Genomic DNA, 16,793 nt, shown 5'->3' on the forward strand with positions numbered 1-16,793 from the left:
GTGCTATCCTTTAAAATTTATTTTAATTACTAGCAACAAGTGGAACAATTTTTTTTTTCGGGATACAGAAGAAATAATCTTACTTAAGGGGAAATTTCTCAGTTGGAAAATCCTAAAGAAAGTATTGGTATAATATGTCTGTTCCCGTGCTAAAACTCCTGCTTATATTTGGTCATGTGGTGATAATATTTTAAGAAAATTAACTTATATTCCATGGAATTGCTCTTCTGTACCAGAAGTTTACAACCCATGTATTACAGGATCAGGGAATTCATATATTCTCTAAATCTTTGCACTTTGAGTGTTTACACCACCACTCTCACATAAGAAGTCCTGTTTTGCAGGCATTCATGTTGTCTAGATAGCCTTCCTTGGGTGTAGGTCACTGGAATATTCCTCTTTATTTATTGACAGCTTTGCTGTAGATTTTATCTACTCTTCAATCTAGCTGCTGCTTGGGTTCCTTCTGTAACTCAGCCACAATTCTTCCCCAGTGATTGATTCCTCTCTACTTTAACATTCTGTTCCTTGTCACTGAGAATCAGGGCTTCAGACCAATTCGAGTCAGTTCATTAATAGTCAATGAAGTGAATCAGAAAAGATCCAAATTTTAAATTTGGGGTGAAACTGAATGACTACTGGAATGGGAAAAATATGGGTTGTAGCCCTGAACTAGGACACTTGAAGGAGACATATAGAGCTTGATGTGGAAGACTGGACTATTGCCAGGTCAGAGGAATCATTTATTGCACACTACCCTTGGTTTCTAAGAGGGAGATAATTTTTCCCAGTCCAGTTATCATTCCACTTTACCCACATTTTACAAATTTGGGTCTGTTCTGTTTTCACTTCATTTCCCTTGACTGGCTTGGAAAGAGACTGTCAAAGTCCTGCTGAGACTTTTTTACAACTCCCAAATTGCCATAATTTTCAGGATTCCTGGTGTGGTGCTGTGGGACTTCACTGGACCGCAAGTTTAGTTTGAATCACAAGACTGGCGGTTCAAACTCAGCAGCCACTCCTTGGAAGCCCTATATAGGGTCGTTAAGAGTTGCTATGACTTGATGGCACTTACCATCAACTTCCGACTCATCTTTAAACAGAATTTCCAATCTGTGTAATTCATTCTAAATGTATCTTCTTCCTTCTCTCTCTATCATCTTATCAGTTTTAGTTCTTGCTTTTGCCAGTGTCCTCAATTCCTCTAATTTCAGTGGTTTTCTCAAACGAACCTGATAAAATCTTAATCGTCGCTCTTCTAAATGTCTGAGCACTACTGGAAAAAATTGCATAAGCAGTAACAATCACTATGTTTATTGTTCCAGACTTCAAATGGATCATCCTGATTGTACTGTAATTCTTTCTTATTTTTGTCTAGTTCTCTCTGTTTTGCACAGAGGTAATTTTAGGCACTCCTACCATCCCCAGTGTTCCACTTTCTTCCGTCTCTCAGCAACTGAGTTGGTACTTGATTTCACAGAGATAAGGCAATCATTAGATGAGAATTCCCACAATTCCCTTCCTCGAAACACTGTACAGGGTTGCAATGAATCAGAATCAGCCGACGGCACTTAGCAACAATCCTTCTAAATATTCTCCCTTTCTCCACTCTAACTAATGCCTTTTTTTTTTTTTTTGCTTTTCCTTTTTTCCCATCAATATTTGTACATTTAAAAGTTTGTTCCATCTTTAAAAACTATGTGTTTAGCCCTCTTCTCTAACCATTGCACTTTCTCCTGCATTACTGTTAAGGATGTAGGATGTAAAGGAGCTCTGGTAGCGTAGTGGTTATGAATCGGGCTGCCAACCTCAAGGTCAGCAGTTCGAAACTGCCAGCCGTTCCATGGGAGAAAGATTTACAGCCTCGGAAACCCTGTGCAGGGTCATTGTGAGTCAGAACCGGCTCCACGGTACGTAACAACAACAACAAATGTTAAGACATAGAAAGAATTGTTGGAATATTGGTGTTTCACAAACCTAAATTGGAGTCTTCCCTCTGCCATTTATGAGACTTTTATGCTCTCCAAGTCTCAGTTTTCATATCCATACATTTATGCCCAGCTATAAGTTAAAGCTTAAGTAAAATAGTACGTTTAAATCGTAAACACAAAACAATACATACTGAATAGTTGTTTCTAGGTGCCTTTGAGTGGGTTCAGACTCATAGCGAACCTATGCACAACAGAACAAAACACTGCATGGTCCTGCAATTACCAATTTTTGATGACTGTATTTGCTTTAGTCTCTGGAAGTCTGCCTTCTTTTCCTATCCTTGAATATTTGATAGGTTTTTGTTTCTTTAATTATAATACTCAGTACTACTGACTGCTTCTCTTCTTCAAAGCTCTCTTCTTCTATTATTGTTCCTGACTCGTTCTTCAGGCTCACCCTTTGCCTTTGAATACTCTCTCAGGCTCCTTGGACTCCTCTCTTTTGCCCATCTGTAAAGTGTATATTCCTCAAGATTCTGTTAGTGGTCCTTTTAAAGTAATTAAAATTGAGCTATAATTTTGTCTATGACTTGTCTACAAGCAAAAGGGAAGCATGATAATAATAGTAGTTTTCAGCCAGTGATCACATACGGTGTGTTAGGCATTCTTAGAAGCATTTGACATGGATTGCTTCATGCATTCCTCACAACAGCCCTATGAGGTGTATGAAGGCAGTCAAGTACAAGAGATTAACTAAATTGTCCAATGTTTTACTGCAAGTAATTCAATTCTAGACAGTTCTGTTCTGGGCCTTTCTATCCTAACCCTAACACACACAGCCTTCCAAAACGTGATGAGCACTGTTTAGAAGGGTACAGCTTTCTTCAGAGAAGCTAAAGTTTCTTTTGTGACTTAGGTTTGAAATGGTATGTGTGATGATCCTTTGGGAAAAAGTACATTGGCCTCAGCTATGATTCTGTAATAAACACAGTAGTAACAAACATTCCATTTTCTGTAGAAACCTTCACTGTAAAAGAACATTTACTATACTAAAGCAAAACACACAGTACACTTGTTCTTTAATTACAACTCTGAAACATCCCTTTGGTAGAAATTTGGGAGCAAAATCATTTCTAAATTATGTTTCATAGTTTAAAGAAAACAGAAATTACATCTTCCTCATCTTTGTACATACAGTTCCACCCCAGGACTAATCACCCAGAAATAATTCAGTGAATATATAAGAAACGAATGTGGCCACACATAACCGATCAGCTCTTAGGATAGAATGTATTAGCATCTCATTTCTGGGGTAGAGCTAATGGCTGGTTGCAAGATATTGTAAGTTCAAAATGGGAGAAACGTAGTCCACGTGTCCTGCTTGCCCTACCAATTTCTATATTTAGATATTTCCCAATTTTTTCCAAAGCATTTCTTTCTTTCTTATTATATACAAGATGCATGGCTTTGCAGGATGAACAAAAGCAAAGTGCCTGCCCTTAAGATGTCTTATTCTGGCCAATCAATGATACAGTGAGATCAGTGTTCTGAAGGAGACAAATGTTATATTCCGGTATTCAGTTAGTGGGACTAGAAGAAGCATAGAGAACTTCAAATACTCATTAGAGTCGTAGGGTCAAGTGTAAACAGGAAATGAGTCTTGTGGCAGATCTTGAAATCTTGTGATTGTTTTAAGGTTTTCACCCCACCCCTTTCCCCATTTCTCAGTAATCCCTTTCTTAAGTGCTGCAGTATAGTGAGTGAAGGGGCAGATCAATGTAGGTCGTGTGCCCAAGACCACAAATTTATTTTTTTGCTGAATAACACAATTAAACAGCACGATTGATCTCTTTAGTTACAATTTTTCATTGCACATATGAGAAGACATTCACGTGGCTTTTCTTCTCTAAATGATGAACGCCTCAAGAGCAGAGACTTGGTTGTTTTTGTTTTTTTTTCTTTTTTTCATTTCTGTACCCTAGACAGGATGTTGTTGTTGTTGTTATGTGCCGTTGAGTCGGTTCCGACCCATAGCGACCCTGTACAGGGTTTCCGAAGCTGTAAATTTTTACGGGAACAGACAGCCTCCTCCTTCTCCCGCAGAGCGGCTAGTAGTTTCGAACTACTGACTTTAAGGTTCGCAGCCCGATTCGTAACCACTACGCTACCAGAGCTCCTTCTAGGCAGGAAAATAACTCAGTAAATGTAGATAAAAGGTATTTGCAGTCATTTTATGATGGAGCCCTGGTGGCACAGCACTTAAGTGCTCAATTGCTAACTGAAAGGCTCATACCTATCAGCAGTAGCCCCTTTGTCACCACCTGGTTACAGATGTGGCAGTCCTCTTCCATAAAGACTACAGCCTGGGAGACCCTATGCTCTATTCTGGTCTGAAGGGTTGCCATGAGTTGGTTTGCTAGATAGCAAAAGGGTTTTGGTTTAGTCATTTTATATCTTTTACTAGGAATCAAAACATAATTGTAATTTCTTTTTTAATTAAAAAAAAATCAACAAAACAGTGACTTACGAATCAACTAACAAACTATTATGTGAGTTGGAGACTCCTGTTGATGTTCTTGCTGTGTGCCATCGAGTCAGTTTTTGAATCATAGTGCCCCTGTGTGGCAGAGTGGAACTGCTTAATAGGATTTCCTGAGCTGTAATATTTACAGTGGAGGCCTGGTGTGGCATTGTAGGATAAGCACTGGACTGTTAACCAAAAAATCAGTAATTCAAACCCACCAGCCACTCCTGGGAAGCCCTATACAGGATACCAACATGGAACCCACAGGATGGCACTTAACAATAACAGCATCTACTGAAGTAGATCGCTAGGTCTTTCCTACATGGAACTTCTGGGTAGGTTGAAACCACCAACTTTATAGCTTAACTCAGCAAGGATTTCTTGAGTTTAAGTGGAGAAAAATTACTAAACAGAAAAATTAAGGTTGTTTATATTTTGTTGTTTATATTTTATTAGTTACCAGGAGATGCGCTGCTTAATAGAAAAATTCAATTATAGAATTTGGTCAACTATGAGATTCCTGGTGTGGTGCTATAGGATCAGCACTGGACTGCAAACCGCAAGGTCAGCAGTTCAAACCCACCAACTGCTCCTTGGAAACCCTATGCAGGGTCACTATGAGTCAGACCCGAATCCGTGGCACTCAACAACAGTGTTTCATTTGGAATGTTTACTTTTCTTTTAATTTAGACGTATGAAGAGGAGAGAAGGAACTGCTCTGAGCTTCAAAATAGATGTCAACGTTTGGCCTTAGAATTGGCAGACACAAAGCAGTTAATTCAGCAAGGTGACTACCGTCAAGAGAACTATGATAAAGTCAAGAGGTAAGTAGTTACGATGCTTGCAGTGCTTGCTGTTTTTTGCATTTATCAGAATCTCCTGAAAACTTACCATCAGCTTTCTTAATCCTACTTTATACCCTAGTATTCATTTCACAAAAATGTAACTTTTGGGATTTGTTTGCTGGGCTGTATATTTAGTTATATATTTCTTATGTTTGTTTTAGTCAGTAGTTGTGACCCAGTAATGTGGTAACTGATGTTCCATGGAAGGTATTAACAGTCATTGAAATTAAACAAAAATTAACACAATTAACATCAGTGGACAAAATGAATAATTAGGAAATGACCATTACAAATCACAGTAGGACAATTTGAAGATACTTTAAAATAATTGTGTTTAAGATTATCAGAAATATTTAGAAAGGGTATAAGGAATTTATGAAGCAAAACAAAACATGAAACAAAATAGACAAACTATGAAAAGAAATTGATTAGAACTCTCAAATTTAACAATCGATAATTGAAGGAAAAAATTTAATGGACAGAATGAAATCTAGCCTGAAGATAATTGAGAAGAGAATTGATTAATTAAAATGGGGACTTTTTCCAGAGCAGAACCTAGTCATAAAATAATGACAAGAATGAAAGAGTGGTTAAAACTCTTGAAAGATATATTTTGTTATTTTTGTAGTTGTTGTTGTTAAGTGCCATTGAGTTGGTTCCAACCCATCTAATCCATAGCGAACCCTGTATAGGGTTTCCGAGGAGTGGCTGGTGAGCTTGAATTGCCAGAGTACTTTTTTTTTTTCCAAGTTTTTATTATGGATTGAGTGAAAGTTTACAGGACAGATCATCAGTTTTACATTCAACAAATCATACACCTTGTTTTATTACAATGATTATAGTCCCCTCCATGTACCATCAGTTAACAGTATTTCTCTCTATTCACTTTAGCTTTTTTTTTTGCCAGAGTACTTTTATGGACTCCTAGTGTGGTACTGTAGGATCAGCACTGTCCTGTGAATCACAAGATCTATAGTTGAAACTACCAGTTGCTCCTCAGAAACCCTATACAGGGTCGCTATGAGTCAGAACCAACTTGATGGCACTTATCAACAACAACAAAGTACTCTTAAAAGAATTCTAAAAAAAAAAAAAAAGAATAGACAGAATTAAGGAAAAGCAGTTTTTAAGAAATTCATCCAGAACTGAAGCATGATCCCTTACATTGAAAGTACACAAATGTTAAGCAGATTTAATAAAAAATAAGTTACTCCTAGCTGCAGTCTAGTAAACTTGAGGACATAAAGGATAACCTAAAAATCACAATAGCTATCAGAGGAAAAAATGACATTTTCCACAGAGCAGCAACAATTAAGCCAATAGCAAACTTTTCTTCACCAATAGCAAGTACTAGAAGAAAATGGCATGTTTTCAAAGTACTGAGGTAAATAACTTCACCCACAAATCAGAGCCTCCCTAACCTAGCAATCAAGAGAAAGTTAAATAAGTATAACTTAAGAAATACAAGATCTGTATACACAGAATTCACCTGAAAGAACTGTTAAAGATGTATTTGGGAGAAGACAAGTGAACCTAGAGGTAAGGTGTAAAAACATGAAGCACAGTGTGTACATAAATTGATAAACTACGTAGGTAATTATCTGTTGACTTTTTAAAAATAACAAGATAGTGTAAATCCAAATGTTTTAGTAATTAAAGAAGCATGAAGCACAGTGTGTACATACAAAACAAGATTGTGTAAATCCCAATGTGTTAGTAATTAAAGAAATTGTCGCTGTTGCTATTAAGTGCTATCTAGTCCTGGTGTGGCACTGTTGGTTAATGCACTGGACTTCGAAGTTGGCTTGAACTGGAAGGCCTTTGTTCCAGTTGACCAGCTACTCCTTGGAAACCCTATACAGGTTCTCAATGGGTCAGAACCTGACTTGATGGCCCTTAACATCAAGTCAGTTCAAATTCATAGTGACCGTGTGTTGGATTTCTAAGGATTGGCTGGTGAACTTGAATCTCCAACCTTGTTAGCAGTCTAGTGTGTATCCTATAGTGCCACACCAGGACTCCTAAGGAAATGTAGACAAATAAAATTCATATTAAAGACATTTATCAACATGATGCTCTCCCCACACTGTTTTTTTTACATTGTGGTGAATATATAGGTAACAAAACATTTACCATTTCAACAATCTTCATCTGTACCATTCAGTGACATTAATATGATGTGGCTTCAAAAAGCTTGTGGAAAATTCCTTTATCTTTTAGTTCCATTTTTCCACAAACTTTTTGAAACCCCCTTGTCTGTTCTTCATGTGTTCAACAATTACGATTGCTGAATTTTCCCATCATCCTTAAAAGGAGCTCAGTGTCCCTGGCATCGTGTTTTCCTCTTCTCCCGCCTCCTACCAGTCTCTGGTAGCCACTAATAAACTGTAATCTCTGTACAATTATATCCTGCTCTTAAGAGACATACCTGAAACAAAAACACAGAAAAGTCGAAAACTAAAGATGCTAAAAAGATACAGGGGAACATTGTAAAATAATAAAATGAACAATTGGCCAGCAAGATGTTATCACGATGAATTTATATTCTCTTGATAAAATTATTTAGAAACATATCAAACAAAATGGGACGAAGAATTATAAAGATAATGAGTTGGAAATTTTAATGCACCTATCTGATAAACAAGTTGTTGTTGTTGTTATGTGCTGTGGAGTCGGTTCCGACTCATAGCAACCCTGTACAGGGTTTCCAAGGCTGTAAATCTTTACAGGAGCAGAAAGCTTCATCTTTCTTCTGTGGAGCTGCTGGTAGTTTTGAACTGCTGACCATGAGATTAGCAGGCCAATTCATAACCACTGCACACCAGAGCTCCACCTTTATAAATATCAATATTTATTACAAAGGTATAATTAACCTAGAACCCACTTAATTGGACTTAATAACAACAGCAAGTATTAATGCCAGAGCATGGTGGTTCTTTCGGATACGCATTGGACTATGAATTACAAGTCTGGTTGTTAGAGCCACCAGCTGCTCCATGGGCCAAAAGATGAGACTTTCTGCTCCCGCAAAGATTTACAGCCTCTGACACACTATACTAGGGTCACTATGAGCCAGAACCAATGCAATAGCATTTAGCAACAATATTAATATACACATAGTAGCTATGTGAGGATTGTAGAGTAGAGAGCGCTCAAAACGATCTCAACATGTGGCTCCTTAGTATGAGGTAGAAGAGGCTTTACTAAATAGTGAGGAAAGAACAGTAACCAGTGATATTGTCATTGACTTATCCCGGCCAAAAAAGATGATTTGATATCTACCATATTCCATGTCCCAAACTAGAGTTCTAGAAGTAGTAGAGACCTATATATGTGAGGGGAAAAAAGCTTGAAATTACTAGAACATATGTGAAGTTGGCTTTATAAATAACATTTAATTCAAGATTCCTTAAAATATGGAAAACACATTATAGAGGAGAAGATGGATAATGAAAGTGAAAAAGGCTATACCACCAAAAATACCAAAAACAAAATGTAAAAACAACAAGCAGTAGACTAAGAAAAAATGCTACAACATGAACAACAAATAGTGTATAGATCAGGGCAATTAATTACATAGAAGGACAGAACAGAGGACACCACATAATACTGCTCACGAAAGTTCAAGACGGTCATGCTGCTCCCGCTCTCCCCATCCCTGTTTAGTTTCTTTTCCCCACAAGTACTCAATCCATTTCTCTAACCTTTCCTCTGATTTTCTGGGTTCCAGGCTTTTCATCTATGTCTGTTTCGTTTGGTCTCTGGTATCTTTATTGTAGAGAGTTCATGTCTTCAGACACTAATTTTGAAGACGTCTAAAGATTTACAGCCTCAGAAACCCTGTGCAGGGTCGCTATGAGTCGGAACCAACTCCACAGCACACAACAACAACAACAACAACATTGAAGGAGCCCTGGTAGCGTAGTGATTACAAATCAGGCTGCTAACCTCATGGTCGGCAGTTTGAAACTACCAGTTGTTCCGCAGGAGAAAAACGAGGCTTTCTGCTACGGTAAAGATTTACAGCTTCAGAAACCCTATTTAGGGTTACTATGTGTCGGAACCGACTCCACCATGGTACTTAACAACAACAACAACAAATGTAGGCTTTGGCCCAATGTTTGGTTTTGCTGTTTGGGGGAGCAAGATGTCCTGAAAGTGGAAATCAGAATATCTGAGTAATTGTAATTTGTGATTAAAATAGTCCTATGTGTCTCTGAGACATAAACTCTTAACTAAACCAAAAGCTTAGAGCCATGTATAGATTCTTTAAAAGTTTTGACTTTTAGATGATGTTGAAGATAATTAGTGAAAAGATACCAAAGTGTACCTTAAACATTTTTATTACTTACTTTACTGATTAGGGTAATTTACATACTTATTTTTTAAAAATTTAAATTCATTAATGATTCTGAACAAGGTCTTGAACAAAGAATGCCCTCTAAATTTGAAAAGTAAGTATTTTTGGTTCATAGAATGAAGCCAAAGATTACTTCTCTGTTCATATTCCTAAAACAGTTAACCTTTTAAAATGTTCACTCCAAAAAGAGATGTATATTTTACATTGTTGTTGTTATGTGCCATTGTTTCCGACTCATAGTGACCCTGTACAGGGTTTCCGAGGCTGTAAGTTTTTACGGGAGCAGAACGCCTCATCTTTCTCCTGTGGAACAGTTGGTAGTTTTGAACTGCTGACATAGCGGTACGCAGCCCAATTTGTAACCACTACGTTACCAGAGCTCATTGTTTACTTACGTTTTTTATTTTCTTAGCGAGCGTGATGCACTTGAAGTAGAAGTAAATGAGTTTAGGAGAAAATATGAAATACTTGACATCTCTCACAAAACTCAAGCTAAAGAAAGAAGTGAATTATCAAAAGAGGTAAGCTTATTGTCACTTTTTAATTTTTAAAAATAATATTAGTGGAAAATAGTCCAGTGCAGAATTGTGGCAGGGACATTTCTCTCTTATGATATGATTGCCAAAAAGAAGGGACTTTAGGTACCTAAGTTTGGATCAGAAATTGAAAGATAATAGGTATCTCAGTTTGGATCAAAATATTGAAAGGTAAGAATTAGCCCCAGCCCTTTTTTTTAAACTTTTATTGTGAATTCAGTGAAGGTTACAGAAAAGATTATCAGCTTTTACATTCAACAAATCATACACTTTATTTCATCTCCGTGATTATAATCGCTTCCCTGCAACAACAATTATCCTACTTCCTTCCTGTGGTTCCCCCATTTACATCTTACATTTCACAACTGAACAAAGCAAAAATATTTGATGCACACATACAAAACAAAAAAAATATATTCATTTAAATTTCCAAACGGCACGTTCTGCAAGTCAGTTCTCTTACCCGCAGGCACACAGCCCTACTTAGTCCATGAGCCTAGAGCCCGAAGCTGCTCTGTCTCTCCATGCCACTGTTGCCAAGAATTAGCCCTTTTTAATAGAGATATTTTTTATGAGTGCAAATGAAAGACAATAGTTCAGTCTTGAAAGTAAGAGAACATTGCTCTTGAATGGTTTGTCTCTACATACATATAGGTAGCCACTTTACAGCAGACTGTTACTTTATTGCAAAAAGATAAAGAATATCTAAATCGCCAAAACATGGAACTAAGTGTTCGCCGTGCACATGAAGAGGACCGTCTTGAAAGACTACAAGCTCAACTTGAAGAAACCAAAAAGTCTAGAGAAGAAATGTATGAAAAATATGTAACATCCAGGTAAGACTTTTGTTATTTTTCATGTATATGTTGTTGTTGTAAGTGTTGTCGAGTCAGTTCTGACTCATAGCGACCCTGGATAGGATTTCCAAGGAGCAACTTGTGGGTTTGAACTGGTTCGCAATCCAGTGCTGATCCTACAGTGCTACACCAAAAATGGTATTTTCTCTGGGAAGACTATTGGTTTAGGGGAAGAACAGTGATTTTTTTTTTTTAAGGTCTGTGTTGTTGTCAAGTGCTGTCAAGTGGATTCTGATTCATAGTGATCCTATATAGGGTTTGCCAGGAGAGGCTGCTATAGGATGACGTTAAGATAATACTTCTTTTGTTTCCTTATAAGATATTCTTATGCTAGTTGACTAATTGATCTTTTTTTCTTTTTTTAAGCTAAGTGGTTTTTTCAACATAAACACCCAAATGCCTGTTTCTGTTAGATAAATGTATATATACTATACCTATCTTTTATTGTGACATATGTGCCCTGTAACTGAGTTCTCTGTTGTTGTTAAGAACCACCATTGTTGTTAAGTACAATGATCCGGTATAGGGTCTCTGAGGTTTTAAATCTTTCACAGGAGTAGCCCCCTCTGTATTTGAATATCTCTTTATGACTATCTTTTGAAAGAAAATTTTTTCATAGGGAGCCTGAGTATGCTGACCTATTTCTGACTGTGTAAAGTTTTAAAACAATTAGGCAGTATTGCTTCCTGATTTAAGATGTGGGCCGTGGAATCAGAGTATTGCGTTAGAATCCTGTCTTCACTCTTCTACTAAATGTATAAACTTAGCCAAGATGTTAACTTCTCTACCACCTCAGTTTTTTTTTTCTCTGTAAAAGAAACAGCCATAATAACTGCAAATTAATAGGGTTCCTATGAATTTTCAATATGCATGTAAAACTTTAGTATACTTTCTGGCACATAGTAGATGATTACATTATTATTTTTTACTGTTTCATATGCATATATAATTCATTTGTTTTATTAGAGCACCTTTTATAATTCTTGAGTTATTTTTATCAGCACATTCAAAAGTTCAGTAAAATTTAAACTTTATCCTTCACTACTCTCCATATTCATAACTTTTTGCCTAGCTTCAATAATTTTCCATTAGTTTGTGCTCTTTTGTTAATACTCTGTATAATTCTTTGACTTTTCTAAGAGATGACAATTGCCTTGTTGCAAAGAATTAGTTAGAATCATTTGTTTTTATATTTTTGTTGAAGTTATTTGCCTCTCAACCAGCACCACACCATATTATTATTTTTAAATGAGACCATTTCATGTGAATCAGCTTTTAAGCCCCTGGCTATATGCATTAAAAACTATTAGTAAGATATTTTTGAAGGTAAATAATTATTCATCCTGTGAATTACTAAGATTTATATAGTAATTAATCCTTTAAGGCAATATGTTTAACAAGTTCAAGCTATTTTACGATAGTTTAAAACAGTTTTTAGGAATTATAGAACTTTATTTTTAAAAGTTAAGTTTTGTATATAGAGAAAGGATGTTTGATATATAATAATATTACATGGAAGGCAAAAGTTTGTTTTACATTTTAAATTTAGTGGGCATTCCTTTGACTCTTTGTAGGGACCATTATAAAACAGAATATGAAAATAAACTGCGTGATGAACTTGAGCAAATCAGATTGAAAACTAATCAAGAGATTGAGCAGCTTCGAAGTGCCTCTAGGGAAATGTATGAACGAGAAAACAGGTAAACAAACAAAAACGTGCCATGTTTGTGTGTTATTTTATTTCTCTTTTTTATTGGAGATTATAGGAGTTTTATTAAAATTATAATCTATTGTTTGAATATATTAATTCTATTTATTGTTTGAGTACATGAAAGAAAACCTGGTATAAATCTAAACCCATGAGAACATTGAAGTTTTGAAATTTTTTATAATTAGTTTTAGAACAAGATTTATTAGACTTTATGCATGTTTGTAAAGCATCCTTTGGGGATATTACAGGGTGATTCCAGACCACCACCATAGTAAAGTGTGTAGTGCAATCATGAGTCACAGAATTTTTTGGTTCCCCAGTGCATGCAGATATTATGCTTACACTATACTGTAGTGTATGAAGTGTGCAAAATCATGATGAAAAAGTTTAAAGTATTGTGAGGATTACACAGATTTGATGCAGAGGCACGTAAACTTATGCAGTTGGAAAAATGGAACCAATAGACTTGTTTGACGTAGGTTTGCCACAGCCTTCAAGTTGTTATAAAACACAGTATCTCTGAACTACAATAAAGTAAAGTGTAATAAAACAAAGTACTCCTGTACTTTGATATTCCCACTATCTCTTTATTACCCTGATAACTTGTTCTTTTGTCTTTACTTCAGTTAAGATTGAATGTAAAGATGAAAAGGAAACAGGGCTAGAAATTTACTTCTGAAAACTTAGCCACTGAAAGCCCTGTGGAGCACAGTTCTACTTTGACATTTAAAGAGCCACTGTGAGTTGGAATCTACTCGTTGGCAATTGGCTTTTAAGAGCTTTGAGTACTACTTCTTGTAGCATGCACACTACTTCTCACAGAAACTTTAAAGGTGCAAGAGTGATATGAAATGTTACATAGCCCTACTTAGCTTCTGGCCTTGAGCGATATCATAATATTAGGTAATTCTGAAGAAAGATCTTTTTTTATTTATGCAGTCACATTGAGATCTGTATATGTTAGGTTAGTTATTGGCAGTATGAGAGGCAAATAATGTTACTTAATACACTTAATAATATACTTAACAACAATATTGCAATAGCAATTATTTTTATATACCATCATTGTAATTCATGTAGTTTTTCAAAGTTTATATTTCAAATGGGGAAAATATTTTGAATATGATTTAGTTGTCACAGTGGTACTTTAAATATAACTAAAATTATCAGAAGCATCATATCTACTGGGAGTATATTAGTGGGAACATTTGAGAGTCCGCTCCTTAATCCCAAAGTGAAAAGCTGCTCTATTACTGTAGTATTAATAAATTGACTTTTACTGGGAGAAATATGTAAGAGTTACATATATAGAATTATCCTTAGAGTAGTAAATTAGCAAAAAAAAAATTTTTTTTTAAATTACTTTTAAATTGTTATTTTAATGTATCAGCTTAGGAAATATTTTATGATAATGTTGAAATTCTTTTGAGCAATATAATTTATTTCTTAGGTTTCTTCTGTGAAGAGATGGATGTGTTTTTAGGTTTAGACTTGGTGTAACTTACTGTAAGTTAATGAGTTTATCATTATTTTTCTCATAAATTTGCATATATGCATAGGTTTTTTATCTACTTGTTTGATTCTTCTAAAAGTTTTAAATGTAACTATATACTCAAGAAAACTAACAGATTTGTAAACACAGCATGAAATAAATAATTCGCTTGTGCATTCAACAAATACTTAGAGGTTCTTTTTTTAAGCTAGTATTGTTCTTATACCTTTTTGAGCTATTAAAGAATTATGATGCAGTCATAATTTAGGATTTTATTAGTAATGAAAATGGCACAGAATAGTGATTGTTGTTGTTTTTATGTGCCATTGAGTTGATTCCGGCTCATATTGACCTTTTATAGGGTTTCCGAGGCTTTAAATCTTTGAGGGAGCAGAATGCCTCATTTTTCTCCCTCAGAGTGGGTGGTGGGCTTGAACCACCGACCTTGTATTGTTCAGTACTATGTGGGACCATAGGATAAGCGGTCGGCCTCAAGGTCAGTTTGAACTACAATGTTGGTTGTTCAGACTTACCTGCTGCTCTTCGTTGTCAGTTGGAACTGACTCAATGGCACTTAACAACAGCATCATGTTACCATCAAATATATTCTTTGGGTTCCAGAAAATCAGGGAAATTAAATTTATGGGATTTTTTTCTAATTATATGTATATATTTGTTGTTGTTGTTGTTATGTGGCATGGAGGCATTTCCGACTCATAGTGACCCTGTACAGGGTTTCCGAGGCTGTAAATCTTTACGGGAGCAGAAAGCCTCATCTTTCTCTCACGGAACAGCTTGTAGTTTCGAACTGCTGACCTTAAGGTTTGCAGCCCAATTTGTAACCACTATGCCACCAGAGCTCCTTATATTACATTAGTAAAAAGAATAAATAATTTCATCTTTGGAAAAATAATCATTTTGTGTATATTTTTTGTGTTTATATTTTAGTATTTAAAATTGAAATTCAGTGGGATCACCATAGTCAATTCTGGGATCAAAGCCTCTGAAGCCCTAAGTTAGCCTTTATAACTCAATCCTGATACTTTTCAAGGTAGCTCAAAGAAATTTGGGGCCATTGTTTAAAATGCACTGGTTTTTACTTTGTTTCTTACACTTATTTTCTTTTTTAACTTTGTTTGTATTTGTCTATATGTTTCTACAAAATACAGCAGATGTCAAGAATAGTACATTTATTTTAAATGCACATTTAACAGATGACAAAAATTAAATACCTATTTAACCTGACTCAGATCAAGAAATAGAACATTGCCAGTGCCACAGAAATACCTTTTTAACCTCTTTCTGTTTAACGCCATTTTTCATAAATGTAACTAATTTTCTGGTTTCTTGTTGTTATTAAGTGCTGTGGAGTCAGTTCTGACACATAGCGACCCTGTACAGGGTTTCCGAGGCTATAAATCTTTACAGGAGCAGAAAGCCTCATTTTCTCCCTTGGAATAGCTGGTAGTTTCGAACTGCTGACCTTGCAGTTCACAGCCTGATTTGTAACCACTACGCTGTCAGAGCTCCTTAATTTTCTGGCTTATATGGTAATTATTTACTTGATTTTCTTTACACTTTTAGCATCTGAATATGTATTTCTCAAAAATAAACTTTTTCCCCCTATGGTATTAGTATATGAAAAGGAGCTCTGGTAGCATAGTGATTACAAGTCAGCCTGCTAACCTCAAGGTCAGCAGTTTGAAACTACTATAACGGTTCTGCTGGAGAAAGATGAGGCTTTCTGCTCCCATAAAGATTTACAGCCTCGGAAACCCTATGCAGGGTCGCTATGAGTCGTAACTGACTGCATGGCATACAACCACCACCACCACCACCACCACCACCAGTAAGTATATGGAAAGACCACTATGCAATGTGAAGGTTAGATTGTAGCATAGTTGTAGTAGAAGCATAGGGTTGTAGACAGAGAGACCATTTTTACTGGTAGTTTTCTTCATCATCATCGGTGGTGATGAAACTGGATTACTAGTAGTAGAGATAGAAAGGGACAGATCAAAAAATGTTTGTGAGGAAAACCCAACAGGACTCAGATTAGACTGGATTGGGGATGATATATTTAGGTTAGTTTCACTTAAAGTATCTGTGAGATATATAAATAGAAAGTTGACTGTAAGATTTGAAATCTCTGCAGAAAGCACTGGGCAGGAGATAGACCTATGGCATGCCAGTTGCCATTCATTGATTTATCAGAAGTAATTACAGGTCATTCTTCAAGGTGCTTTTGGGTGGGCTCAAACTGCCAACCTTTCAGGTACAAGCTAAGCATATTAACTATTTGCATTACATACGAAAAATTTCATTTGTGGCATAGGTGATTTTTCTGTTTTACAAATAAGTACTGTTTGTTCTGTGGTTACATTCTGGTATGTGTTATTAAACAGGTTTTTGTTAAATGTTATGGAATCTATTCTTGGTTTGTCTAGAGAAACAGAACCAGTGATATAGACATAGAGAGATATTTACTACCATAATTCTGACACGGTGAGGCCTGTTGTTGTTAAGTGCCATTGAGT

General features: G+C 35.9%; 1 protein-coding gene across 1 annotated transcript in view; it reads left to right on the forward strand.

Moving 5' to 3' along the window:
* The window catches only part of PIBF1 (progesterone immunomodulatory binding factor 1), a 310,762-nt gene that overhangs the window by 57,456 nt on the left and 236,513 nt on the right, over positions 1-16,793 (forward strand). The window contains exons 5-8 of the mRNA XM_006864318.1: positions 5,146-5,279; positions 10,073-10,181; positions 10,851-11,032; positions 12,628-12,753. Of these exons, the coding sequence (XP_006864380.1) occupies positions 5,146-5,279; positions 10,073-10,181; positions 10,851-11,032; positions 12,628-12,753 (551 nt within the window). The remainder of the gene's footprint in view (positions 1-5,145; positions 5,280-10,072; positions 10,182-10,850; positions 11,033-12,627; positions 12,754-16,793) is intronic.

The sequence above is a fragment of the Chrysochloris asiatica genome, unplaced genomic scaffold (genome assembly GCF_000296735.1).
Source record: "Chrysochloris asiatica unplaced genomic scaffold, ChrAsi1.0 scaffold00063, whole genome shotgun sequence".
Classification (NCBI taxonomy): Eukaryota; Metazoa; Chordata; class Mammalia; order Afrosoricida; family Chrysochloridae; genus Chrysochloris; species Chrysochloris asiatica.